At 51.7% G+C, this 26,769-nt stretch overlaps 1 protein-coding gene across 8 annotated transcripts in view; it reads right to left on the bottom strand.

Annotated features, from left to right (window-relative positions):
• Nucleotides 1-26,769, bottom strand: part of OTOF (otoferlin) — a 75,074-nt gene that overhangs the window by 20,437 nt on the left and 27,868 nt on the right. For 7 of the 8 annotated variants that reach the window (XM_014962807.1, XM_014962801.1, XM_014962804.1 and 4 more), the window contains exons 3-23: nucleotides 20,457-20,530; nucleotides 17,421-17,547; nucleotides 16,918-16,972; nucleotides 14,574-14,705; nucleotides 14,064-14,126; nucleotides 12,995-13,079; nucleotides 11,833-11,992; nucleotides 11,124-11,310; nucleotides 10,320-10,506; nucleotides 9,433-9,656; nucleotides 9,035-9,143; nucleotides 8,375-8,558; nucleotides 6,642-6,762; nucleotides 5,620-5,720; nucleotides 5,079-5,169; nucleotides 3,761-3,877; nucleotides 3,020-3,172; nucleotides 2,353-2,542; nucleotides 1,862-1,986; nucleotides 1,185-1,319; nucleotides 558-719 (exon numbers count right to left, since the gene is read on the bottom strand). In XM_014962807.1, coding sequence (XP_014818293.1) covers nucleotides 558-719; nucleotides 1,185-1,319; nucleotides 1,862-1,986; nucleotides 2,353-2,542; nucleotides 3,020-3,172; nucleotides 3,761-3,877; nucleotides 5,079-5,169; nucleotides 5,620-5,720; nucleotides 6,642-6,762; nucleotides 8,375-8,558; nucleotides 9,035-9,143; nucleotides 9,433-9,656; nucleotides 10,320-10,506; nucleotides 11,124-11,310; nucleotides 11,833-11,992; nucleotides 12,995-13,079; nucleotides 14,064-14,126; nucleotides 14,574-14,705; nucleotides 16,918-16,972; nucleotides 17,421-17,547; nucleotides 20,457-20,530 — 2,782 coding nt within the window. Of the gene's footprint in view, nucleotides 1-557; nucleotides 720-1,184; nucleotides 1,320-1,861; nucleotides 1,987-2,352; nucleotides 2,543-3,019; nucleotides 3,173-3,760; nucleotides 3,878-5,078; nucleotides 5,170-5,619; nucleotides 5,721-6,641; nucleotides 6,763-8,374; nucleotides 8,559-9,034; nucleotides 9,144-9,432; nucleotides 9,657-10,319; nucleotides 10,507-11,123; nucleotides 11,311-11,832; nucleotides 11,993-12,994; nucleotides 13,080-14,063; nucleotides 14,127-14,573; nucleotides 14,706-16,033; nucleotides 16,089-16,917; nucleotides 16,973-17,420; nucleotides 17,548-20,456; nucleotides 20,531-26,769 lie in introns of all 8 variants that reach the window. The other variant, XM_014962802.1, reaches the window with a different exon arrangement.

Here is a 26,769-nt window from a genome sequence, read left to right as displayed (position 1 = left end):
TGATGACCTTCCCAGGCAGACAAAGGGGATGGGAAAAGCCCCTTGGGGAGTGGGACACCAGGCTCAGCAGCAGCCCGCAAGGCTGCCCTGGTCTCACCATCATTACAGGGCATCTCAGGACATGTCAGACAGACAGGCATGTACAGGAAAGTCTCCATTGAAATAAAGCGGAGACCCAGAGGTAGAGGCAGCACATAATCCCCAAGGGTTGCCCTCCCCAGGCCCTGCCTGTTCCCAGCACGCATTTCCAACAACTCCAGGACTCCCATTAGCATTTCCCGTATCCCAGTGATGACAGAGAGTTTGGGCTAATGCAACACTTCAGTGGGGTGTCCTGTCCAGTAGGACATCATCGTGACCAGCATAACTGGGCAGAACCTGCCCTCTCACTGGGTTGGTAGCTGTGCTAAACCCTTTTGAGCTTTTCTAGGCTGTATGAACTACCTGCTCTTTGCAACACCTGAGATATATAAACATGGACTAATCCCCAGTCCCTTGCAAGCCTCCATCCCAACCTTTCCCTCCCTCAGTCTGGGGTGGCTTTGGCCAGCTGGTACCTGGAGCAGCTCGAAGGCAGCCAGCAGGTCGCCTGCTGTGGAGTTGCCCCGGTAGATCTGGTAGTACTCCAGCTGTGGGGGGAAGCGTGGGGGGCAGTAGTGCTCATCTGACATCTTCACCACCGGCTTGGCAAAGGTGCGGCCCATGAAGTCAGCTTTGCCCTGGAGAGGCAAAGAGAGCACTTGGGTTTGCTGACCCAACGCGAGGTCTTCCAAGTCAGCCCCACAGCTCTCCCCATTGTGGTCAGAACAAGTCCCAGTGGGCCTGGGACACCAAAGCTCAGCGACAGCTTTCACTCCTGGCTTCTACAAGTAAGGTGAAGGAGGTGGCCTACGGCTGGACAGCAAGGAGGCCAGAGCTGAGCAGCTTTTCCAAGGGCAAAGACTCAGGTAATGTCCTTCTTGCCTCCAGCCTCACAAAAGCTCTTGCTTCCCTCTCCAAAAATAAGATATAATTGAGTCTGAGGTCTAATGAGTAGCAGAGGCTGCTCATGCTATGGGAGATATGTTGCTGGGACCATCTTCCAAGAGTCAGGAGAAAAGTGGCACCATCTGCCAGGCCTCTGACTCAGAAGTGATCACAGCATCCAAATCATGAACATTTTCCTTTGCTGGGATTCATCTTACCACTGTATCCTGGTCGTAGATCTCAATGACAATTATGGGAGGGTCATCCCGCATCTCATGAGCTTCTCCATAGAGCTCCACATTGTCAAAGACCAGCAGCTGGTCCCAGGTGGGGCAAAGGGTCTCATTGAGAACCTGGAAGAATGGTAGAGAGACTTAGGGCTCCAGAGAGGGGCTAAGACCCTGGGAGGGGCAGCACACCAGCTGTTGGTCTCAGCCTGGTAGCACAAGTGGGCTGCTGCACATTTTTTTGGAACATGGGGTATCTCCCAAGGACTCTTCTGAGAAAAAAACCCAACCCAACAGCAGGAAAGCAGACATCAATTATTTCCAGCCTCTGACAGGCTTGCTAAAGCTTGGCAGTCCTCAGCCCAGGAAGGGAAGACACAAGAAACACTTCAACATGCTCCCGTTTCTCCTAACCAGGCAGGTGAATCGTGGCCACAGGGACATGGGTGTGGGGGACATGTTGTGAAGGTGCTCCTGTGGAAGGGGATCCTGGAGGCACTCAAGCCCCACTGTGGTGGCTACTTTCCCACCCCAGGACCCCATGATCAACCTAATCCTTGATTCACTAGCTGTCCTGAGACCTGTGGAAGGGGAGCAGGACGAAGAGCTGATAGGACGTGCAATGCCAGAGCCTCACCCAGCCCTCCAGGTCAGGAGATGGCGTTTACCTCGGTGCATTGGCTCTGGGAGATGAAGAAGACTCGTGCGAAGGGATCTGAAAGGCCACTGCTGTCAGCTGCAAATAAACTCCTGGCTTGGTACATGTGGGCTCGCAGCTGGAAAACCTGCTTCTCTGCAAGAAAGAGGGGAAGTGAGACAGCTCGATACGCAACCTTGGAGCACAGCCATGGGGCTCAGCCTGTCGAGAGAGGTCTTGGGCCAGCACTGATGAAGGATATAGGCTCAAAGCATGAGTCCCAGATGGATATGGACTTCCTCAGCATCCTGTTCACCATGTGTAGAATGACAGCTCTGGATGGGGTAAAGAAGAGGGTGCACAGCTCCCGACCCCAGCTCCCCATGGACCTCACACTGGTACAACTGGAATTATTTCTCCCTTAGCTCTTGGAAGCCCTTGGTCCAAGTGGCGTCCAGCCAGGCTCCCTCCTGCCCTCTCCATGTCTTGTGCCCAGACCCACCGCAGGCAGGAGGTTCTTACTGGTGTAAAGGAGGCTGATGGGTGGGAAGGATGGCAGGTTTTGGCCTCTGGTGGTCTTCTTCTCCTCAAAGCCACAGGGCAGGCCACTCAAAAAGTCTTTGCGCTGTTTGTTGAGGCCCAGCCACAAGTACATCTCCATCTTGGCCTGAACTGTCCAGCCAGCAGGTCCAAACCCCCGCTTCCCGGGTAGCTGGGTACAAAGGACAGAAGAGTTTACATGGCTATAGGGAAGGCCTTAGAGATGACAGACCACCTCTGGCAGCATCCAGCTCCTCCTGGTATATTGCTTTTACTGCTGCCCCTTAAAATCAAGGACCCACCCCTCATCATTTTGGATCATGACACTACTCCATCTCATGCACTATCTTCTTCCCAACATACTGGCTTTCTCTTTCTAAGCCAGCATCCTCTTCTGTGTCTGGATCAAACATTGCTATCCTTCCAGACATTTCTTACCGACCAGGCTGGGTGAAATCAGTGGTTCACACCTCCTAGCAACAGACTTCCACCCCTACCAGTAGGACACGGGTCTGTTTTGCCAAATATTCAAGGCCCAGAAAAACTAGATACCCAGTTCTCTCATCTCCATCTCCAATCCTCCCAGTCTGTCCTTTCTCCATCTCCCTCCTTGGGGCTGCGGTTCCCCCCAGGAAAGACAAACCGGCACCTTGAGGAAGAGGGTCTTCACTTTGGCGCAGTCCTTGCCCATCTCCTCATCCACAATGGAGTAGAGGATATCCTTAGAAGGGACTCGGGCGTAGGCGATGCGCTTGTTGTTGCTCATCATCCAGATGAAGATGTCAGGAATGGTGTGCTGGGGCTGTGAACAGCAGCGAAGAGCCCTGTCGGTGTCTCAGCTCTTGAACACCGAGGCACCAGCGGGGCTGGAGACCTTCCAAAGGCAAATTCAACAGATGCCACGGGAGATGGATGCACCTATTGCCACATTAGGGCCGCTGAAATTGTTTTGACCCTCCCACTTCCACTTCTCAGGGCTAAGCTCAGCTGGGGGAAGACGTGCAGGAAAGAAACTGGAATTTACATTTATTCTAATTTAAAAAAAATAATAATAATTTTGGATTAAAAGTCCTACTTTCCAATCACTGATCCCCCAGGGAACTGCATGGCCTGGCCATGGCTGAGGTGGGAAAAACTGCCCTCAGCTCATCTGCAAGAGGACCCAGCCCTGTTAGTAGGTGGGAAGGGCTCACAAATTGGTTTGAGGGCTGACTCGTTCCAACCCAGCAGAGCATGGGCAAGCCTGGAGGCATGGGGCAGTGTGTAGACTCGGACTGGCTCCTTGCACAAGACTGGGGACCTCTCCCACCTACAGGGTCTGCAGAGAGGTCTCCATCCACCCCAGGCTGCTGGTCCAGCTCACACCCTCTCTCCGTGCAGGGGGACTCACCTCATCCGCCAGGAACCGGAGCTTCTGCAGGAAGTTCTGCACCAGCTTCAGCTTGTCTTTCATGGTGTTCTTCTTCACCTGCGACCGCAGAGTGGTGGCTTGCTGCCCCATGTTCTCCTGTGGTTAAAAGGGAGCCCAGGACATCATGTGAGCAAGAGCAGAAAGGAGCACTGCTGTAATTCAGAACCTGACAGTGCAGAAAAGGGGATGTGGAGGCTTTCACGGGTTAAATTCATCACTCTGTGGGATGCTGCTGGCTACTGAAGCTGGTGTCCTTGGCCATGCCAGGTGGATAAGCCACCCACTCTTTGTACACCTCTTTTGCACATCTAACTCCTTTGCAAGGAGCTGGGCTACCAGCTCCAAATATCTAAGGCCATATCTATCCCTGGAGCAGCTCTGGTCTGCAGGGTCCCCCTAAATCATTTCTTCCCAGCTTCCTCAGCTGTTTGACGGCAATGGATCTCCTCCTCTCTACTCTTGGATTTCTTTCCAAGGCAAAGCAGAGTGTGGTGGAAGGGAGTGTGGACTCAAGTGCCCAGGTGGCCAAGAAGGCCACCAGCATCCTGGCCTGTATCAGGAACAGTGTGGCCAGCAGGAGAAGGACAGGGATGGTCCCCCTGTACAGGGCACTGGTGAGGCCCCACCTCAAGTGCTGGGTCCAGTTTTGGGCCCCTCATGACGAGAAAGATCTTGAGGCGCTGGAGTGTGTCCAGAGAAGAGCAACAGAGCTGGTGAGGGGTCTGGAGCACAAGTCTTGTGAGGAGCGGCTGAGGGAGCTGGGGGTGTTCAGCCTGGAGAAAAGGAGGCTGAGGGGAGACCTTCTCACTCTCTACAACTCCCTGAAGGAGGGTGTAGCCAGGGGGGGTCAGTCTCTTCTCCCAAGGAACGGGCGATGGGACAAGAGGAAATTGCCTCTAGTTGCACCAGGGGAGGTTTAGGATGGAGATTGGGGACAATGTCCTGCCCAAAAGTGTTGTCAAGCCTTGGCAGAGGCTGCCCAGGGCAGTGGTGGAGTCCCCATCCCTGGAGGGATTGAAAAACCGGGCAGACGTGGTGCTGAGGGACATGGGTCAGTGGTGGGTTTGTCAGTGTTGGGTTGATGGTTGGACTCCATGATCTTAAAGATCTTTTCCAACCTAAATGATTCTATGATTCTAAGACCCAAGTGGTCTTGGGCTTCTCTCTTCACAAATAAACCTTAAACCCTCACTCCACGGAGACTGGAAACCAGCACGCCTAAGGAGCAAAGCTCCCCACCACATTGACAAGGTCCAGCTCATGAATCCCCCTCCCCACCCGGTTGAATCCCGCTCACCAGCTCCCGCATGCAGGACTTGAGCCTCTCTCGGTCCAGCCTGGTGCGTGAAGAATGGTGCTGGTCCTTGTCAGCCAATGTCACGAAGCGCCTGGTGGGAAAGGAGGATTCAGTAGCATGAATCCCTGTGGGACCCTGCAGACTCTCCCCAAGGAGCCGTCTCTCGATGGATCTCTGCCAGCAGGAAAGCACCTCCCTGGAGGAAAATGTCCTCATTCCCCCCCAGTCTGCAATGCAATCAGGGCCAAGTGGCCCATTTGCACCCAATGGTGAGTGTCTTGCATGGGAAGTAAGTGCTGATCAGGTACCAGCCTGTGGAGGTTACAGGGTTGAGGCTTTCACCCCTGGTTTGGGGTCTTTGAGGTGCAGATCACCCATGCTCCAAGCCAGAAGACAGTGATACGGCTTTGTGCCAATGCGATGGAAGAGTTGCCCACCATCCAGAGGATAAGGAGAGGTAGGCTTACACTGAAGGCCTTGCCCAGAGCCCCACAGAGGGCAGGGATCTGCAGTGTGCCACCTTTGCCCATCTTTTACTCACAAGCATCCACTGCTCAGCTCCTCCAGGACCCCTCGGAGCCGGCGCTCTGGGTGCGGCTTCTCTGTCTTGATCATTTCCTGCACATCATTGAGTCCTTCCTCCTGCAGCATCAACGGGGGGAAGTAATGAGGTGGTGGTAGGGCAGAGCCCCACCATGGGGCAAGGTGTCTCCCAAGGTCCAACCCTACATAGAGCAGCCCTGAGGGGGCTGGCACACATTTGGCTGCAGGGACCTGGGTCTGGGTGATAGGAACGGGTCCACCATGCTCCATGAGGCTTGTTGGCCAAGGTCTACCCCATCTTGGCTGGACCTGCCAGGCTTGAGGGTGGTGAGGCACTGGAACAGGTTGCCCAGGGAAGTCATGGATGCCCCATCCCTGGAAGTGTTCAAGGCCAGGCTGGATGGGGCTTTGAGCAACCTGCTCTAGTGGGAAGTGTCCCTGCCCAGGGCAGGGGGTTTGGAACTAGATGATCTTTAAGGTCCCTTCCCACCATTCTATGATTCTATGATTCCCCCTTTGCAGATCCTGCCATGACCTTGCTAACGCGGAGCTGTCACAAAGGCTCCCTGGGATTTATCTAAGATTATGGAGGAGGCTCAGCGATACAAAGTGGTTTTCCTGGGGGGACAAAGCTTCCCTTTTTGGGGGCAGCTGGGTCCAACCCACAGAAAACTCAATGAGTACGCGGAGCTGTCACAAAGGCTCCCTGGGATTTATCTAAGATTATGGAGGAGGCTCAGCGATACAAAGTGGTTTTCCCGGGGGGACAAAGCTTCCCTTTTGGGGGCAGCTGGGTCCGACCCACAGAAAACTCAATGAGCTCTTAGGATTTGGACATTCAAACCGTGGAGCGTTTAGCACTGGGAAGCTTCTCCATTTCTGGCACTACTTTGCTCATGGGTCCTTGCACTCTTTGTCCCTGCTTTGTGACAAGATGCAGAGATGTGCAGGGAGCCTGAAGGTGCCTCATGCCCCAAGCTGTCTCCCTCCCTCCTTCCCCCCTCCCCAGCAGGTACTGACCAGCTTGTCCGCAATCTTGTCCATGATGTTGGCGTTATACAATCTGCGGCGCTGGTCCTGCCACCAGCTCTTGATGTAGATGCAGGGCTTCTTCTCGAAGTACGGCAGGTGGAAGTAGTTCCTGCAAGAGGAGGCAGAGGATACATTCCATGGTGTTAACGCTCCCATCTCATACTAACACTCTTCTTCTGAATGCTTTTGAGCATCTCCTTTAGCGTCCTGGCCTTCAGAGGAGGCAGACATCCTGCTCTTTGCAGACCTAAGAGGTTTCCATATGCTGGTGGGATGGAGTGGTAGGAGTCTTGGTACAGTTCAAGTTCTGCCAGGGGAGGTTTAGGATGGATATTAGGAAAAATTTGTACACTGAAAGGGTTATTAAGCGTTAGAAGAGGCTGCCCAGGGAAGTGGTGGAGTCGCCATCCCTGGAGGTCTTTAAAAGCCGGGCAGATGTAGCGCTGAGGGACATGGGTTAGTGGTGGACTTGGGAATGCTGGGTTGACAGCTGGACTCGATGATCTGAAAGGTCCCTTCCAACCAAAGTGATTCTATGATCCGTGCTGCACCTGGGACCACCCTTAATTAAAAACGAGCTTCAGCTCATCTTTCTGAAGCCATCAGGGCACTTCCAGCCAGAAGATGTCAGCAGAGCCCCATGGTTGAGCATGAGGCTCCCAGTGCCCAGGGGACGGAGACAGGGGGAAGAGACCATAAGAGGCAGAGTCCGAGGACAGGCTCAAAATCCATGGGTGCTTCTCATCCCCATTGAGCATTCACTTTGATGGGCAGCTGGTGAACAAGTACGGGAAGCCCCAGGTAGACACTTCTATCTGGAGCTCAAATACGCTCGATTCAGCGTGATTTGCTTCATTTCCCAATTGAATTAAGTCAGACGGTTAATTCTATTAACATCTATCTGCTGGTATAACACGCTTAAAATCCACTTTAAGCATATCTCATCAGGTTAAATCCAATTAGCCTTCCTTAGCGCTAGTCCTTTGTATTCAAATCCGGGCTGTGGCTGAAGCCCAGCCCAGACATCCTGAGGTGCGTGTGCTGATCCTGGTCAGTTTGGGGCTTTCTGATCCAGCTGCTTGGGATGGGAAGCACCCACCAGAATCACTCCAGCAGCTCTCTGGATCTCATCTGCACTTTAGGGTGACTGCTGCCTGGACATCACAAAAGCAATTTGTAAAGTGGACACAAAACAATTGTCTTCGTTTCACTGAATCACACAGAATCACAGATTGATATGGGGTTGGAAGGGACCTCTGGAGATCATCTAGTCCAGCCCCCTGCCAGAGAAGGTCCACCTAGAGCAGGTTGCACAGGAACATGTCCAGGAGAAACTGAGGCAGAGAAAAGCAAAGCAATTTGTTCACTGACACCCAGTATGGACAGAGCCAGGGTAGGACCCAGTTTCCCGAGTCCTGGTTCCGTTAAACACCAGGAACGTAGGGAATGAAGGGAGGGGTGTGTCTCAGCTGGCAGACTGTGGTATCTCAGTCAAGATATCTACAGGTGGTATGTGGTCTCCCCTTACAGGGGGATGGAGATCTGGTCCCCACTGCTGCTCCCACGTCTCTTTGGCCAAATGACTCCAGGCCCCATGAGGGCACTGACTTCACCTCTGAGCTCTGACACCCAGGGCAGGTGGGAACACCTACAGACCATGGCTTAGTTGAGAGCTACCTCTCTGCCCAGTGGCACCTCAATGGGCAGGCAGGCACGCTTACCTGTCTGTGACCAGGGGCTTCACGGGCTGAGACGAGGAAACAGAGACCAGCTCTCCATCCTCATCACCTTCATCCTCACTTGAGTTCTGGAGCAGCTCGGACTCCTCCTCCTCCCCGTCCCCTCCCTCTTTCTTCCTCCGTAGCATGGGTTTGGTCATGCCATCGATCTGGTTCCCATAGTTACCTCAGGAAAGAAACATGAAACAAAGTCACAGGGCTGTAACTCTGATGGGGCTCAGTCTCTTGGCTTTAATTCGGGTTGGGGAGAAGTTTTCTCCGCAGGAACCACAGCAGAGTTCAACTCTCTGAAACCATGTCCAGGAACCACAGATTAGTGATGGATGTCTGTCCCCTGCTCATATCCACTCTTGAGCTGGTAAGAATACACACCCTCCCTTTGGTGGTCAGTCTCAGGAGGTACAAAGCCAGGGTGAAAGAGGGACTAGCTCCACTGGCCACAGCACAGAATCCATAGATCATTTGGGGCCCCACGCAGCTTGTGCCGGTGAAGTGGCCATCACCTTCTCCCTAAACTGAGAGCACTGTGTGCTCTAGAACGTGTTGGTATGGAAAATGGGGAGTCAACCCTGCTCTCAGCCTTGGACCCTGCATTCCCCACCAGGCATGCTTCAAAAATACCCTCCCCAAAAAACAACCAACCTATTGTGACCTCGAAGTTGATGGGTTTGTCGCCAATCTTCCTGTCGATCATGGTAGCTTCCAGGAAGGCTCCGAAGAGAAAGAACTCCTCCATCTTCCCAGTGCAGTTCTGCAGGAGAAATCATGGTCAGCCAGAGGGACACCAACTGCAGAAACATTTCAAAGTTTAGGATCCTCCCTCTCTCAGATATTTCTTCTATCCAGCACTTCTAAGAGAGGTAACCACTTGAATGATCAGAAAATCTGCAATCCTTGCAAGATTTGCTTTCATTGTGCTGCCAGATCCAGAACACTTGGGACAACAATAAATAAAATCCTTGGTTTGTGAGACCAATGACAAAAAAACCCAAGAGGCCCAAGAGTCAGCACTAGAAGCTGTTGGGCTAGGGGCGACTTACATCAGCAACTGATGGGGCCTGCTCGACTTGCACCTCGGTGGAGCTGTTGATCTCTGGGTTGGTGGTGTCCAAGATCTCCACAGCAAGACTCATCAAAAGCCTGGCCCGGAAGGAGACGCCTTCACCCAGACCCTCGTTCAACTCTTGGTGCTCGTCCATCAGGGTGTAGTTCCGAGTGGAGCCGTACATGTTGACCCACGCAGGGCCAAAGGTGGGCAGGAAGCCTGCAACAGAGCAAACAGGCACGTTGGGAAGGGGATACACAAGGAGGAGGGCATGTCTTTGTCTCAGGGTAACTCCTCAGTCATGGATTGGTCTACATACAGTGACATGGGCTTCAATATGCACCTGTCCGTGCACGGAAATGCATGTTTGCAACCATGCATGGAGGCAGTTTTGTCATGGTGGCAGTGATGGGGACTGCGCAGGGCACCAGCCCAAAGACAGAGGTGAGTCTCCCATTGGGCAAGTTACCCCAAGTGAGGGTCAAGACAAAAGAACACCCCATTAGTCTCCTTCCTAGAGCCATCTTTGGTTTCACATTGCTCTTGCCCACGTGTTCTGGTGTGCTCACGTGTGTGTGAATGGGGGACCCTGTCAGATACACATCCATTCATGGCAACAAATTTTTTTGGAAGGGCAAGTTGTTCTTGGATGTCTTTGCTTTCAGGTATTGGACTGGAGGCTTGTGACGGGGCTTGGTTTTCAGAGTGTGTGTCCAGTGACCTCAGAATACCACTGCAGTGAATCAAAGTCTCTCCAGCTGGGCACCAAGAAGTAGCTATCTCCAGGAGTGGGGAAGGAGCCCAGGTTATTTTGCTTAATTCTCTGCCAAAGGGATGTCTCTCTACCACGAAGAAGGTAGATCAGCCTGCCCCCCACCTTACCTTTGTCTCCTTCATTAGAGATCTTCCGCAAATCAATGAAATGGGTACCAATGGCCACATCATTGACTTTGTCTGAGTCTCGGATCTGGATCTTTATCCGCTTGCACAACGGGGGGAACATTTCTGTGAAGACTATTTGCTCGTTCCAGAGAGGCTCATAGCTGCTTTTTTGTACAGATGTCTTCCCCTACCGAGTGGGAGGAGATAGATGTTTACCAAGGGTTTGAGCTCCCAAGCTGTCCCTCACAACCTGAACTTCTCCCTTGCTAATGACCACTGAGACATCCATTCTGTCTTGTGATGCTCCTCTCCCAAGGAACAGGTGATGGGACAAGAGGAAACGGCCTCAAATTGCACCACGGGAGGTTTAGGATGGATATTGGGAATGATTTCTTCACGGAAAGGGTTGTCAAGCCTTGGCAGAGGCTGCCCAGGGCAGTGGTGGAGTCACCATCCCTGGAGGGATCTCAAAGCCGGGCAGTCGTGGTGCTGAGGGACATGGGTCAGTGGTGGGTTTGTCAGTGTTGGGCTGATGGTTGGACTCGATGATATTAAAAGGCCTCTTCCAACCATAACAATTCTATGATTCAATGATTCTAAGCTCCTTTCCCTAACTGGAGAGTGCTCCAAATCCATCATAGTCTGCGCAAAAGAGGAGAGATGTAGTGAACAAGGTGGCTTTGCCATGCATCTCCACATCTACATGCCAGAATAACTGATATCATCTCTGGCCACCTGCACAATGGCTGGTCCTACTCATGTAACTTCCCAGGGTCACCCTGGAACTGCATGAAGCTTCCTCACCTTCTGCCCTGCAAAGACGACCTGGACATAGGGGTCTACCAAGTCTTTGTTCTCCCCAATGAGCGCCTTCTTCACATTGGCCATGATGCTGGTGTTCATACGGGGAAGCCCCTCCGCTCGATAGATCTTAATGTAGAAACGAGCCCACTGCCTCTCCGGAGGGACCCCATCTGGGAGGAGGAGATTCCTGCAACATCAACACATAGGGTTGGAACCAATTTTTAAGCCCTCCTGATTTTTCTTCCATGGCCTTTTAGATGCTCTGGGGACTCAGAGAGCCCTGCCCACCCACACGGCCTGGGAAACCTCATCCAGGCCTCCCTGGAAGCAAGTGATGAGACCCCATCACACCTCATGCCATCCAAGGGCCAAGAGGAGCATTAGGTAAGCAGTGGGGCCATCAAGTTGGTTGACATCAGGCTGCTGATGGTATAGAGAGCTCAACAACCAGCAGATGGTCTGATCTCACAGAAATGATAGGTTTGTACTCAATAGGGCCTGGATTTGCAACAGCTCTGCCACGTTCTGTCTTCTCAGCAACTGATTTTGTCCCTCTAGTTTCATTGCACAAGGTAAATATGGGTGCTAGAAGGGCTGTCAGCCTCATCCAGAAGGGATGCTGCTGTCCCTATCGCACAATCCAAGGTGAAGAGACATGAAAAGTCATTCCCAAGCAAGGCTACGTGAAGCTGGCTCTGCAGATCCTTACCCTTCAATATCGTCCTCCTCTGTCTCATTGGCTTTGTGTGGCGTCTTGATGTTGTCCCCTTTCCCAACCACAGCGATGTCACACTTCAGGTAACCTTTCAACCCGGCAGTGAGATCCTCGGGGTCAGAAAGGATGGCCCATTTGTGGTAGAACTGGTGCTCTGGAAGCCAGGGGACAAGACAGCCATTTATCAGAATGAGACATAGCACCCACTCAAATGTGGGGACCTGCCCATATGCATAAGAGACATCTTCCGGTGTGAGGAATTCAGATGGAAACCCCTGAAAAACTCATTTGGAAGATGTATCTCATGTTGAAGACAGAGAAGCAATGGGATGAAATGTCTGAAGTAGGGTGGAGTCTCTATCCCTGAAAGTCTCCATCCCTGGAGGTATTTAAAAGCTGGGAAGATGTGGTACGGAGGGACATGGGTTAGGGGTGGACTTGGCAGTGCTGGGTTCATGGTTGGACTCGATGATTTTAAGGGTCTTTTCCAACCTAAATGATTCTATGATTCTAAGTCTTTAAGGTCTCAGGTGCCTTTGGATGATGTTAGAGGGACTTAATCCTTCTGTGGAGCGGAGAACCAGGCTAGATGCCCCCTTAAGGTCCTCCTCCTCATCTGCTGACAACCCCTCAAGTGCAGACTCTGGAGGCTTCATCAACATCTTAGCTCTCAGGTTTATTTATAGAGGCAGAGTGCTGCAATAGGTGTCATATAGGCGCAAGGGAAAAAAAAAATCACAGGTATTTTGGACCTTAAGCTGTCAGGAAGGTTGATATCTTGCCTAAGCAAGTCCCCTTGGTCTTCCTTCCTCAGCAGGTCAGTGGAGAGACACCAGCAAACCCAGAGGGCATCTCAGCCCTGATTTCAGGTGGGGGGACACAACCTTCTCTGGGGGTGCTGAGTGCTCTTTCCTGACCACAGAGGAGCCCAAGTGACTTGCTCATATATAAGATACTAAAGCTGGATAAGCATCACCCAAGGAAACTAGCGCCTGCCTGGCTGCCTCGTGGGGACATTTATTCACTGGTGCAAATGGGCACTTAAAATCATCACAGAATCATCACAGAATCATTGAATAGCAGGTTGGAAGGGACCTGAGGGATCATCTGGTCCAACCTTCTTTGGCTGAACTGGTTGCAAACAACGTTTACCTACCAGGCTGAGTATAAACGGTTCCAACGTCCATCTTGAAGGAGCCTACCAGAGTCCCGCTGCGCAAGAGGTTTTTTGAGTGGATCACCTGGAAATCCAGAGGAGAAAAAGAGTAAGACTTTTTTTCTGTGCCTGGGAAGCACAGGCTCTTTCCAGAGGTGTTTGGTGTCAGATGGGAAAGGCTCTGATGCATTTTCCTTGGTCTGTGCATGACCTCGGTCTGTGTAAGGACACTAAGAGGCATGGTGGGGTCGGCAGTGTTGCAAGCAAATGTATACTTGGATTGAATACGAAAAAATGTAAATAAATTAGTCTTTGAAACAAGATGCAGCTTTCCAGACACTAGGGCAACAAACACTGGGACATCTACTTGAAGAAAGGGTCCTTAGGATGCTTGAAACCTAATTCCCTTTGTGGGAGAAATTGTACATGTGTGGTCTGTGCATGGCATAGATAAGGGTGTTCCTAATTAGTGTGCTTTGGTCAGTGAATGGGCAAATCTTGTTCATCGCCCTCCTCTGTGGAGGACTTAGTGGTGGACTTGGCCGTGCTGGGTTAACAGTTGGACTCGATGATCTTAAGGGTCTTTTCCAACCTAAATGATTCTATGATTCTAAGTCTTTAAGGTCTCAGGTGCCTTTTGGATGGTGTCAGAAAGACTCAATCCTTCTGTGGAGCAGAGAACCAGGCTAGATGCCCCCTTAAGGCCCTCCAACAACTTCCACAACAGCCCTGCCAGTCTCATGCCCCAGGAAATCCCTTGGCAGGTTTGGGAAGGTCTTACTTCTTGCCAAGTCTAAACATGTCCTGAGACAGTTTAGTTCTGTCTGGCTCTGAAATACCAGAGATCAGCCATGGAGGGAGACAACAAATGCAGGAGGGGAGCTGTGTGGACCCGGCAATGAAGCTCAGCAACGGAAAGAGGGACTGGGGGTCTGCAAAAGAGGTGGGACTCGTAGGACTGAGGACGGTCTCACACCAAGGATGTCAAATCCATCCCCAGTGCATATGCAAAACGGGCTGGTTTCCTCCAAAGCCCCAGGAAAAGGACAAGGCAACCATGTTCACTTACGGACAGCTTGATGATCTTGTCGAACATGACATCTGGGGGAACGTGGAAATCAAAGACGAAATACTGAAAGGGAAAGAGCAGTCATGAAGGCAGGAGAGCTGGGGTGAGCTCCTTTTTGGGTTGAAAGGCAGTATTTTGGCACGTGCTCCAGCTGGAGAAGCTGTGACTGCCCAGAGGAGCATTCAATAGCACAAGGCACAGCAGGGATGGACCCGTGTGAGCCCCAGCACTGACAGCCTCTGCAGTCTGAGGAACTAGACTTAGAAAAACTGAGAAGAATTTAGCACAGATCAAGTGGGTGCACTTTTTACCATTCTTTGCAAAATACCAGAGGGCAAAAGGCTTCATTTCTCCTTCTGTGTGGTTTAAGATTTCATCTTACTCTGACAAGAGGTGACAGAAGAAATAAAGCAAAAAGGCCAAGTGACAAGAAATTACATTTACTTGACTAACAGCAAAGCAGACCCCAAGGAGTGGGTAGCTATGAACGTCACCGGAGGACAGACCCACCTCGTTGTAGTATGGGCAATTGGTTGATTCCTTCATGGATGTGTATTTCTTCTCCTCTCCAACCTCCACACAGACCACTGGGTCCATGTTGAGCCCAACCAGCTGCCGGGCCTCAATGATGGTGATGCTGACCTGGGGAGAGGGATTTGGGCACCTTCTGAGAGCAGCACCAGATGCCCCTTGCTGCTGTAACCCCTGTCTCCCCATCTCCCATTTTTTAAGCCATTTTCAGACCTCTGGGGTCTACTGGTCACACCAAAGACACCAGGCTCCTTGGACCAGCCTGAGCATGCTGCAACATGGGGTGGGATGCAGAAAACCCCAGGCATCCCTGTTTCTTCAGCCCCAGAGCATGGGGGGCTTCATGTGAGCTGTAAAGTCAAATGGATTTAACTCAGCTGGGGGAGCAGAGCTCGGTTGGTGAGACCCCATCTGGCGTCACTCGCTTCTGCTAGAAAGCACAAAGGGTTGGACTAGGTGATCGTTGTAGGTCCTTTTCTACTGAAATGTTCTATTCTATTCTATTGCTCCTAAAAGGCAGGTGGTAAAGGACAGCAGAGCCTCTGAGGGCTCTATGTTCCTTTTGGTTGCAATTTGTTTTGCACCTTCCCCTTTCTCTTGATGTTCTTTATGTTCCCCCCTCCTGAACCAAGCATGGTCATTCCCTATAAGCCTCACAAATTCAGGCTGCAGCAGGCACTGTGAATGTTCTGCCATAAATCTCTAACAAAAATCATTATTATTTGCATTGTTCTGAGATAACCCCAGGAATGTGTTGCTGTGCTGAGAGGTGAGGACATAAAGCTGAATTGCTGCTGAATTAGCACGACTTGGTGAAAATGGGAAGAGGAGCCAATTTAGGAATCACGCTGCCACCAACTAATAACAGAAAAGGGAGCAGCAGGGACCATCTGAGCCTTGGGAAACTAAACGTGCAGTTCTTCCAGCTCTAGATAAAGTGGCAGGAACGGAGCATCGCTGAACAGCAGCCACGTACCAGCCTGTTCGAGGAAACCCAGTAAGCAGCCTACGGCCAGCCAGGGCTCACCAACCTTGAACACTAACCAGCACGTTGAAAGCTCTTGGGTATGACTCAGCCCCAGAGCATGGGGGGCTTCATGTGAACTGTAAAGTCAAACAGGGGGGTGGCACTGGGGGGGCTTTAAGGTCCCTCCCCACCCAAACCATTCTGTGATTCTATGAAATGTATTGGAAGCGGCCTGTTTCGATCACAAGTTAATTTGGGCTTTCTGGGCTTCACATGATAGAGAGAAAAACCACTTAATTATGAATCTTGAGTTTATCGCTTGACCTTTTAAATGCCAGCTTTTGGGAAGTCATTCTCTGTGACTGCAGGGGATCAAAATCCATCACAAACTTGTTCCCTGCAAAAGGGTTCGTCCACCCTCTGGGTTGTCACCCCCATGAGCTGAGGTTGGGTACACAACGTTGTCACCTACCTGGTAATCCATCGGCCTCCCAGCACTCGGCTCCATTTTGATGTCAGGCTTGGACCTTTGGAGGGGCAGAAGAAACCCTCAGTCAAACCACAGATGGACTTGCTTCAAGCAAGAGCCATTGAAGAACATTTCAAGTGTTCAAGACCAGGTTGGATGGGGCTCTGAGCAATCTGGTCTAGTGGGAGGTGTCCCTGCCCAGGGCAGGGGGGTGGAACTAGATTAGCTTTAAGGTCCTTTCCAACTCTAACCATTCTATGATTTGCAGGGTCACTCCTTGAAGCTCCTACCCTCTTGGAATCTGAGGAACACAAACCCTGGGGGCCATGAAACACCACTGAATGCTGGTGCTCTTCGAAGCAGGTCAGGTATTGCCTAAAAAACCCACCGACTGCATGGGCCAGTGTGATTTCCAACATATCTCACCCCATGGGACACCAGGCTGTGGGGTGCGTGCCAGCGTGTCCTCACCTCCTGGCTTCGAGAAGCTGTGGCTGCCCCATCCCTGGAGGGGTTGAAGGGCAGGTTGGAGGGGGCTTGGAGCAACCTGGTGTCCCTGCCCAGGGCAGGGGGTGGGACTGGGGGGGGGGTTATGGTCCCTTCCCACCCAAACCATTCCATGATTCTATGAAATGTATGGAAGCAGCCTGTTTCAATCACAAGTTAATTTGGGCTTTCTGGGCTTCACATGATGGAGAGCAAAACCACTTAATTATGAATCTTGAGCTTATCACTTGACCTTTTAAATGTCAGCTTTTGGGAAGTCATTCTCTGTGACTGTAGGGCATTGAAATCCATCACAAACTTGTTCCCTGCAAAAGGGTTCGTCCACCCTCTGAGTTGTCACCCCCATGAGCTGAGGTTGGGGACACAACATTGTCACCTACCTGGTAATCCATCGGCCTCCCAGCACTCGGCTCCATTTTGATGTCAGGCTTGGACCTTTGAAGGGGCAGAAGAAACCCTCAGTCAAACCACAGATGGACTTGCTTCAAGCAAGAGCCATTGAAGAACATTTCAAGTGTTCAAGACCAGGTTGGATGGGGCTCTGAGCAATCTGGTCTAGTGGGAGGTGTCCCTGCCCAGGGCAGGAGGGTGGAACTAGATGAGCTTTAAGGTCCTTTCCAACTCTAACCATTCTATGATTTGCAGGGTCACTCCTTGAAGCTCCTACCCTCTTGGAATCTGAGGAACACAAACCCTGGGGGCCATGAAACACCACTGAATGCTGGTGCTCTTCGAAGCAGGTCAGGTATTGCCTAAAAAACCCACCGACTGCATGGGCCAGTGTGATTTCCAACATATCTCACCCCATGGGACACCAGGCTGTGGGGTGCGTGCCAGCGTGTCCTCACCTCCTGGCTTGGACAAGCTCACGCCTGGACCTCACCTTTTATTTGAGACATTGGTGGTGACAGCCGTGACGGAGGCCAAGGAGATGGTGTCTGGCTCCAGGCCACATGCCTGTCTCATGGCTTTTCGGTCCAGGTCTTCCGCCTCCAAAACAGCAGGTTCATCTGCATAAAGGAGACAAAAGAATGTCTCTTATTGTTTCCACTCGGTGAATAATTAAAGGCGAAGAGAAAGGTAACCAATACGTCCTATCATCCTCCCCCTGATAATAGAAAGAACAATAGTCACCAGGTCAGGTCACAGACAACCTGGTCTAAAAAGGGATTAAAAAAGAGAGGTATTGCCTCCTGTGACACATTATCCCACCTGGGCAGTTTGCCGGCGTATGGCTTTGTGAGGGCAAAAAAAGAAAATGGAAAAATAACAAACACCCCAGACTTCAAAGGTTGAAAGAGCATTCGGGCAAGCGTTGCAGCTCTAAGTGCCAGAAGAGCAGTTGCAAAGACAACCAACCATCTAGCTTTGGGGTAGACAGGTCTGAAAACTGCGGAGAAAAGGGTCATTTCCCAAGAAGAAAAATTGGTTGAGACCCCAGATCCTGTTGGCACTGAGACAGCTGCCTTGTCCACCGGTCTGTGTTTCTATTGGAAGAAGTTGCTGAGATTCTCCTTTCTTGTGCAAGTCCATGTGCGTGTCCTGCCTGCCCCTCCCACCTTTGCTCTGGTCAAGAAATGACCACTAAGCAGCAATGTTTTTTTTTTAAAATATTGGGCCAAAACCATCAGCACAGCTGTTAGGTCACTGGTTTGCTTTGGTGGCACAGTGGGGTAGCACCAAATCCACCCATAGTGCTCCTGGGAAGCAGGTTCCCTGTCTCTTTACTAACCCGGGCGAGCTTGTAGCTTGCTCCAGGAGGTTGGCATGCTCCAGGAGACCAGAAATTGGGTTTTTCCACTATATTCTGGCCTGGTTTTCTGAGATAACATGGGCTTCACCTGAAGCGAGGGAGATGAAGGCTGGATGTTAGGAAAAGCTTTCCAGCAGGTTGGAGAGACACAGTGCTGCAGGTTGGGTGGGGACAGGATTTCCTCAACTCAACTGGGAGTTTTTGAGATTGAGTCAGAGCCACAGCAACTGGGAAGGACCTAAGCAGGACCTAAGGACCCTCATGCGGGTGGGCAGTGAGACCAACACCCTCCCAGCTTGATTTTTGGTCACTCAGTGGGTCTGTTTGACCCGAGCAGGACCAGTAGTCTGCATGGGATGGCTTAAAGGAGAGCATCCCATGGTAGAAGAAGGATGCTGGCTTGGCCAACAGGTGGTTCCCCTCCTGGGAAGTTATGGGAAAAGGCTTTTGCAATCAGACACGTTGTGCTAGTACCTCCCTTGCTTGCACGTCAATGATTGACCCTGGGGAAGCTTGATGAGTGCTGCAGTGTGAAGTCTGATGGGAGGATGCCAACCATCCACCCCATTCCACCACCAGCTGGCCAGATCAAGGGCAGGAACCACAACTGACACAGCACTGAGGCTGAGAGAGGAGGGTGTCTGAAAACCAGAGATACGTGGATGTTTGGGTTGGAAGGGATCTTGAAGATCATCCAGTACCAGCCCCCTGCCCTGGGCAGGGACACCTCTCACTGGACCAGGTTGCCCAAAGCCCCGTCCAGCCTGGTTTTGGATATTTCCAGTTGAAACTGGAAGAAGCAATTGCCATGTTCATATCAGCTGCCAGGGAGTGCAGAGAAGGAGGGGGAAGGTGGAAGAAGGAGCCCCATGGCTGCATGTCACTGACCACACCATGCAATAAAGCAGCTCTGTCACCACCGTCCCCAACAGTTCCCAGGTAAATCTCCATCTTTGAAGGCCCTCTACTACCTGCCAGCACGCCCTGCTCCAGCCTTTGCATCTCAGCTGTTTTCCCCATGTCTTTGCATGAAGCTTTAACCACGGGATGAACATCCAAGCACTGAGGAGAGAGGGAGGCCACCGAGGTTCCAACGCCATGCCTTCCCTCAGGCTGCCAGCCAATGCCTCTATCCACTCTCACATCCCAGGCCAAATTCCCCTCTTCCCATCCTCCATCCTGGCTGAAAATCAGCAGAGATTTGCCTGGACACACTACCTAAAGCAACGCTTTGTCCTTGCCCGCAAGCATTCCCCCATTTCTTTGCCGTTGAAACCCAATCCTTTGGTCTGAATGGAAACAAGGACGAATTTCCGATGGTTGACCCTCCCCGTGCGTTTCCAGAAAGGCATCCGATTTCAACGCCCGCAGCAGCTGAGCCCTTCCTTTGGTGGTGCCGCCACTGCAGCCTGCACCCAGCAAGGACTAAACCCAGCTTCACATTGTCACATTTGGAAATCATCCCTAAAAACTATAGAACGGTTTGGGTTGGAAGAAACCTTAAAGACCATCCAGTTTCAACCCCCCTGCCCTGGGCAGGGACACCTCTCACTAGACCCATCCAACCTGGCCAAATAAGCTGGAAGGTGCCTGCATGTTGCTCAGGTGTCAACACAAGGTGGGTGATATCTGGCAAAGCTTTCAGAGGGAAATTCCCTTCCATCAGTTCCTACTCCCCATTTCCCCACGGACCCCCTCTCTCCGTCTCTCCTCCTGAGCACCCAACACTCTGTGTCTAATCCACAAGTTACTGACTGGCTGTGCCCAACACAAGCCACTTTGGGGACAGATTTTTTATCAAGTCCTGTAGTGATAGGACAAGTGGGAATGGTTATAAATTGAAAGAGGGGAGATTTAGATGAGGTATTAGGAAGAAATTCTTTTCTGTGAAGGTGGTGAGAGCCTGGCCCAGGTTGCCCAGAGAAGCTGTGGCTGCCCCATCTCTGGAGGGGTTCAAGGCCAGGTTGGAGGGGCTTGGAGCAACCTGGTGTGGTGGGAGGTGTCCCTGCCCAGGGCAGGAGGTGGCACTGGGGGGGCTTTAAGGTCCCTTCCTGCCCAAACCATTCTATGAGTCTACGGGGTGTCTCAGGTGCCTTCCTGGGATGTGGAGGACACCCAAAGAGAAGCACCGGAGAAGGGAACAGTCTCCTCCCTGGAATGACATACCTTGTTTCCGATGGTCATCCTTTGACGGACGCGTCTTGCCAAGCTTCATGGCTGAAAAAACTCCTTTCCCAGCTCTGGAAGAAGAGAGAAAGAGAAAAAAAACCAACAACCCACAAACATCAATTAGTACATTTCAGTGCTGCTTTCTGGGACATTGGGGTGGGAAGAGGAGGAGCCTTTCACAGCTCAAAAGCAAGAGAGGAAACATCAGCAGAAAGACCAAGCAGAGGCTGCTGCAAACAGGGCAGAGTCAAGGTCACAGCTAAAAGCACGGCCTTTTGAGTCTTGGGTCTCCTTTCTTTTGTCTCAGGGGATGCCTCAGCTTGGGAGAAAACACAACCAACTCTTCCCCCTGACCCATGGGTCCCATCTCTGCTGCTGGGAGAACGGCTTTCCAGTCGCTTTCTAAAAATATCCATCATTGTAAGGTGCGTTTAAGCAGTATAACTTCTAGCTCCAAGTGCTTCAGCAGGGCTAGGACCATCACTCCAGCTCAGAAATGAGCCCACACAACCACAACAGCATGGACAGTCTGGACTCCTGTGTTACTCAGTGTTTGTTATTTTCATGTACAGCAAATATACACAAACACAACATTTGGTAAATGACAGGATTTCTGCCCCGCAATCTGGATTGCTCTCAGCTGCAGATCCTGCAAACGGGCAGAGACTGTTAAAGACAGTAAAAGCCTTGCAGATATTTTCAGGAGGCCAGTCCCCGTTATTTGGAGGTAAGTCCACATTGCTGTTGCAAAGAGGAGGGAGGTTCTGAGTTACCCTGGTGAAAGTTATGGAGTCTGGATGTAACACAGATTTTTAGCCTGAAGACTCACCCAAAACCTCAGTAGGAAAAATCTTCCATAGTATCTGCAGAACTGACACCAGCAAGAAGCACAAGTCAGACCATAGGATAACCCTGTTCTAGAGTTAAAGAGCTGGAGAGAGACTTGAAGGCAATGGCCTGTGACTGTCCCAAAAGGAGAAGGTGGTAAAGCTGAAAGGGACTTTTTTTTTTCATGGAAAATTCCAATTATCTGTAAGTGTTGCTCTTTGCAAAAACCTTGAAGGCTTGATGGACATGTTCTTGGGCCATCTTGGAAGCAAGGGGGAACTGCACCTCCAGCCTGGACTGCACTTTCTTGGGCCATCTTGGAAGCAAGGGGGAACGGCACCTCCGGCCTGGACTGCACCTCCACACCTGGACCTCAACTCCAAGCCTGGACCCTACGTCCAGCATGGACCTCAACCCCAAGCCTGGACCTCACCTTCACACCTGGACCTCAACTGCAAGCCTGGACCCTATGTCCAGCATGGACCTCAACTCCAAGCCTGGATCTCACCTTCACACCTGGACCTCAACCCCAAGCCTGGACCTCAGCTCTAAGCTGCCTGCCAGGGCAGGGGATCCAGGGCTCAGCACCAGCCCTGGAAGCAGCAGGATTGGGATGTGCTGCCCATGAGCCCAGTGACAACACCAAAACCACAGGATCCTCCTGTCTCAGCTTTGATCACCTCTGGCAGGGGCCAAAGGATGAAGTTGCACCTTTGGATTTTTTTGCAAACCAGTGAAATTCTGTCATTGCAGCCAGCCCGATGCTTTTGTTGTCTTAAATAACAAGTGGAAGTTTACAGGCTGCTCACGGAGCCAGAGCAAACGAGAAGAAAATTAAGGAGAATAGGAGGATAATGTATTCACCAAGGGAGGGGGGAATTCGATCGGGGCAGCAGGCCAGCAGAAGGCACAGGAATTTATTTACAGCCGAGGTTTAATTGGGACTAAAGCAATGCTGAGGGCTCGAGGCAGTCTCTGGGAGCTGTGATTAATTCACGGGATCCTCAGCGAAAAGGGCAGTTTCTTGATGGACAGAAGGAAGAAAGATGAGGGTGGGTTTCTGTATCTGCAGTCCTGCCAGGGAACATTTGCCTCGAGTTGCTACGAGGGAAGTAACACTTTTAAGCTATTTGCAAACTCTTTTTTTTTTTTTTTTTCATGATCAAATGCTGTAATAACAGCTCAGGCTGAGAAACTCTGCTCTGAGACCACTCTCCACCGCTGAGTGTGGGAAATCCAGCCCCTCCAGAAGACAGCACACCTCCAGGGCCTGTTACATGACATTCCCTTCTTTCCAATTAATTTAGTTAAAATGGAGGGGAAAAAAAAAAGTCCCACCAGCCCCAAAGCTGGCAGGTGGGCAACTGGTTTGTAGATGGTTAGCGATAAAATCACTCTATCTGTGCCAGGAATTTCTGAGGTTCCTTGGGAAGTAAATCAATGCAGAAGAGCAATCGGTGATGGAGCCAGTAGGACTCTCCAGGGAAGACACTGGTAGGCTCTTTGGGGACACTAGAGGACACTTTAGGTCCTCTACCAGGACCCAAAATAACAAGGTCCTCACATGAGCAGTGAGGACACTGGCTCCTGGGTAGCACAGTATCTGATGTCCCAATCAATAAAAATATGAAGCTGGTTTTGGGTCAAGACTGGGATTAAGCACCTGGTCCAAGGAACATTCACTGAGACCCGTCCCAGCAGCACCAGCACAACCCAGCTCCTTCCAGAGGGATGCACTTGGGATCTGGTGTCACCCCCATCCCCTCCTGGCATGGTGACTCCTCGCTGCCAGCTGAGCCTCAGAGAAGGTGCTGGGGACTCGGGGCTGCAGAAGCCTCTTACATGTCCCCAAAGGCAGATTTACTGCAGAAAAGGCCCCAGAAATGGGAAACGGCCCAACAGCCTCTAGCACTTCCATGGGATGAGCCTCAGCTGGAGCTGGTTCGGAGAGGAGAGTCCAGAGGGCACAAGGTCCCTCAGTGGCATAAAACGTGAGGGGCTGTCCCCCTGCCCACACCCCAGCCACGTCTCCCTGCTGCTCTTCCCACCCCCAGTCACCACGTCTGGTACTGCCTCCTTCCTTCACCACTGCCCTTACTGGTATTTTTGCAGTGGACTGGAGACCCAGGGAGGTAAGTATCTAGGGAACAGCGGAGTTTGGAGGTCACCGAGAAACAGGAAAAAAAATTAAAAAAAGAAGGGGAAAAAAAAAAAAAGAAGGGAAAAAAAAAAAAAAGAAGGAAAAAAAAAAGAAAGAAAAAAAAGAGGAGGGGAAAAAAAAGAGAAGGAAAGTCGATTTTTGGTGGTGTCTTGGTTTCAGCATACTTGATATGTGCTGAGGAGAAGGGAAGAAGCAAGTGAAGGATGAGGAAGGAACCATCCCAGATGCTCAGAGGCAGATGCCAGTGGCTCACCCTTGACACCTAGCCCCTTCCCAAGCCCCTTCTGTCACCTTTTCCAAGCCAGAAGAGGACCAACACATCCCACACAACCCCCCTTCCCTTCCCATCCCTTGGGGGTACTACCTTCACCCGCCGGCCATCCAGGACTTGGTATCCCCCAGGAGGAGATGCTGGAAGAGCTCAGCTGAAACAGGAGAGCGGGCAGTGGCACGTCTAGTGTAGGGTGGCCATCCTGGGACCCAGCAGGAATGGGGACCCTAGCCAAGCTCCTCTCCGGGCACAGCAAGGTCTTTGCAGTGTTAAACAAAGGTGGTGCCAACCCCTCCGCTGGTCCTGCCGGGCATCCGATGGCGCGGATGGGAAGCTGGTGCTGGCGGAGAGCTGACACCGTCCCCGGATGAATATTACATGAGGACCCGTGAACCTGAGATGCCTACACAGGCTGGGTGGTGGCACTGAGAGCCCCCCCCGCTTTGCCTAAGCCTGGGTTTAGCCTGGTTTCCCAAAGAACTGAGATGCTGGACAGGATGCTGCTGCCCCCTCCCCTCCAAACCAGTGCCCATTGCAACCCAGATGGGCAGCAGAGTCAACACTAGGAGTCTTGTAAGTTTGAGGGTGAAGAACCCAAGACCTACACACTGTTCCCCAGTAGGGACAAGCCTCCAAGCAAGCTTCAAACTCTATTAGACACCAGAGTATCCACCCAACCTCCCACACTGCTCCCCCTTTGGATTTTCCAGTGTCTAATATGGGATTGAGCAGATGAATTATCTGCAGTTGACAGTGGAGCACAAATCCTCCCAAAAGCACTTGGCTTTGTCCTTTAGGGTTTCTCCCGAAGGGCTCTCCAGGAGGGGAGCCTGGAGGGACAGGCAGATTTTGAGGCACGGGCAGGGTGGTGGAAGCAGTCTCTCTCCTGGCCAGCTTCTAGTTAAAGATAAGGTTGCAGGTTACTGGTTAATTATTCATGGCCAAAAAAAGGATATTTTAATCATTGCCTCTCCAGGAGGGGAGCCTGGAGGGACAGGCAGATTTTGAGGCACGGGCAGGGTGGTGGAAGCAGTCTCTCTCCTGGCCAGCTTCTAGTTAAAGATAAGGTTGCAGGTTACTGGTTAATTATTCATGGCCAAAAAAAGGATATTTTAATCATTGCTTTTTACTGGGGAGTTGGGAGCAGGGAACAGAGTTTCCATGGCTTATTTCTTTGCAGGTCCATCAGTAGGATACTGCCATAAACTGGCCCTTCAGATGAAGCTGGGGATAAATAGGAGCCAGAAGAGACCTCCCTGATTGGGAAGTGCCCTGTGGTGGCTGCAGGGATCATCCCCTGGAGAGCAGGAGATGAGACTGTGCTTGCAAGAGACTCAAGCTTAAATTTCAGCAGATCTGCTCAGCCAGAGAGCTGGGAGACTCTGGTCTGGTATCAGTACAAACAGCTAGGGATAAAAGGAAGGCAGGACCTGAAGAAACTCATCTACATGGATGACCCATGGGCACAAGAGCTGTGAAGCTGGTGCTAAGCCCTGTTTGCCCAGCCCTGTGCTAATGACCTGTGCCCAGACGCTCTCCTGCCCTGAGCCCTGGCCAGGCTGTCCAGGGACCATCCCAAGGCTGTCTTTTACATTTGGCTTTTGCTGTAGATAAATATTCCCTGCAGGCTCTGAGACCTCAGGCCACACATCCAAGAGACCTAAGCTCCTCCAGAGCTGCCAAACTCAGATTTAGAGAAAGGGAGAGGACACCACGTGTGGGATCAGCCAGAACACGAGCTAGGAAGGAAAGCTGGAAGCGAGAAGCAGGAGAAGGAGCAAGGAGATCCAACCTACTTGTGGTCCTTCATTTTCTCTTTGCCTTTGCTGGAGCCGGTGGCCGCGCATCAAGGGAACAAAAGGCAAACAAGCTTCAGTGTGCTTCAAACCAGACCATAACATCAGAAGAGGCTTCTCTTCCCTCGGAGCTTCCCTGCTCCTCAGGAGAGCTCCAAGCATCCCATCCCCAGGCTGTGGTCACGGGTGACCTTCCTCAGCAGGGCTGACCCCAAACACCCCAGTCCTGCCCGCATCTGTAATTTAGGTGGATAACATCTCTGCATGACCCTCTGCCAGGCTAGAGGGGCTTGGGGGAACCACAGCCCCCTGCCTGAGGAGCTGGAGGTGATGGGCATGGGGCCAGCAAAGCAGGTACAGCTGTGTGTGCACAGGCTGGGGATGCTGCCAGGGCAGGAGACAGACAAGGCTTCTTCTCCTTTTTGGTAGAAGGGAGTGGTCCTCCTTAACCCTCCCACAAAGCTGGATTCGTGTCCTCCCTCCAGAGAGGGCTCAGCTGGAGGAGATGGACTGGATCAGGGGGTCCTCATCCCTTCCCAGGCTGACTCTGCCTCTTCCTGCCCTGACACCATGCAGGAAGCACCAACTCTTCACCTCCTTCTTTTGCTGTGCAAACTTCTTCTCCGTCCCTGCTTTCTGGCTTTTCAAACCTGTTTTCCTTCCCTGGTAGCTCCCACACTTCTCTATTTGGGTCCTGCCTCCCTGTTTTCCTCCCCAGTCACTCTTTCTTCCCTGGCTAATCTCCCTCCTTGTGCATCAGCAAAGTGGGGAGGAGAAAGCAATTAACCGGCTCTAGAGAGTAATTAGGAGGGCTGGTTATTAATTAGAGCTCATTACTCCAGCCGATGGCCACATATCTGTGCTGGGGATGTGGGGCAGGAGAGTGGCTTCAGAGGCTGAAGCTCCAGCTCTCTCTGTGCTGAGCTGCTGGGAAACCACCCAGAAAAAAAACCCAACGTTTTTGTGTGATGAGTTGCTGGATGGGATTTTAGAGCGGTGAAGTCCAGAAAACCAGCTCCAGTGGGTCAGACCCTGCACTGGGTGGGAGGGTGGGAAGAGCAGGGTCCTCCTGTCCAGCCCAGCACAGGTAGGGATCAGCTTGGAGAGAGCCTGGGCTGGAAAACAGCCAAGGAAACCCATCCAGAAGCTGCTTTCTGAAGCTTTCTGACTGCTCTCTCCCCGCACTGACGCTTGCTCTCCAAGCAAACCAGCAGAAATCCTTCCTGTGCCAGCTGGGCTCCTCACCAGGAACCA

Source organism: Calidris pugnax, unplaced genomic scaffold (genome assembly GCF_001431845.1).
Source record: "Calidris pugnax isolate Ruff unplaced genomic scaffold, ASM143184v1 scaffold558, whole genome shotgun sequence".
NCBI lineage: Eukaryota > Metazoa > Chordata > Aves > Charadriiformes > Scolopacidae > Calidris > Calidris pugnax.
Note: the sequence above shows the minus strand (reverse complement) of the source record. Positions and strands in the feature narration are given on the sequence as shown.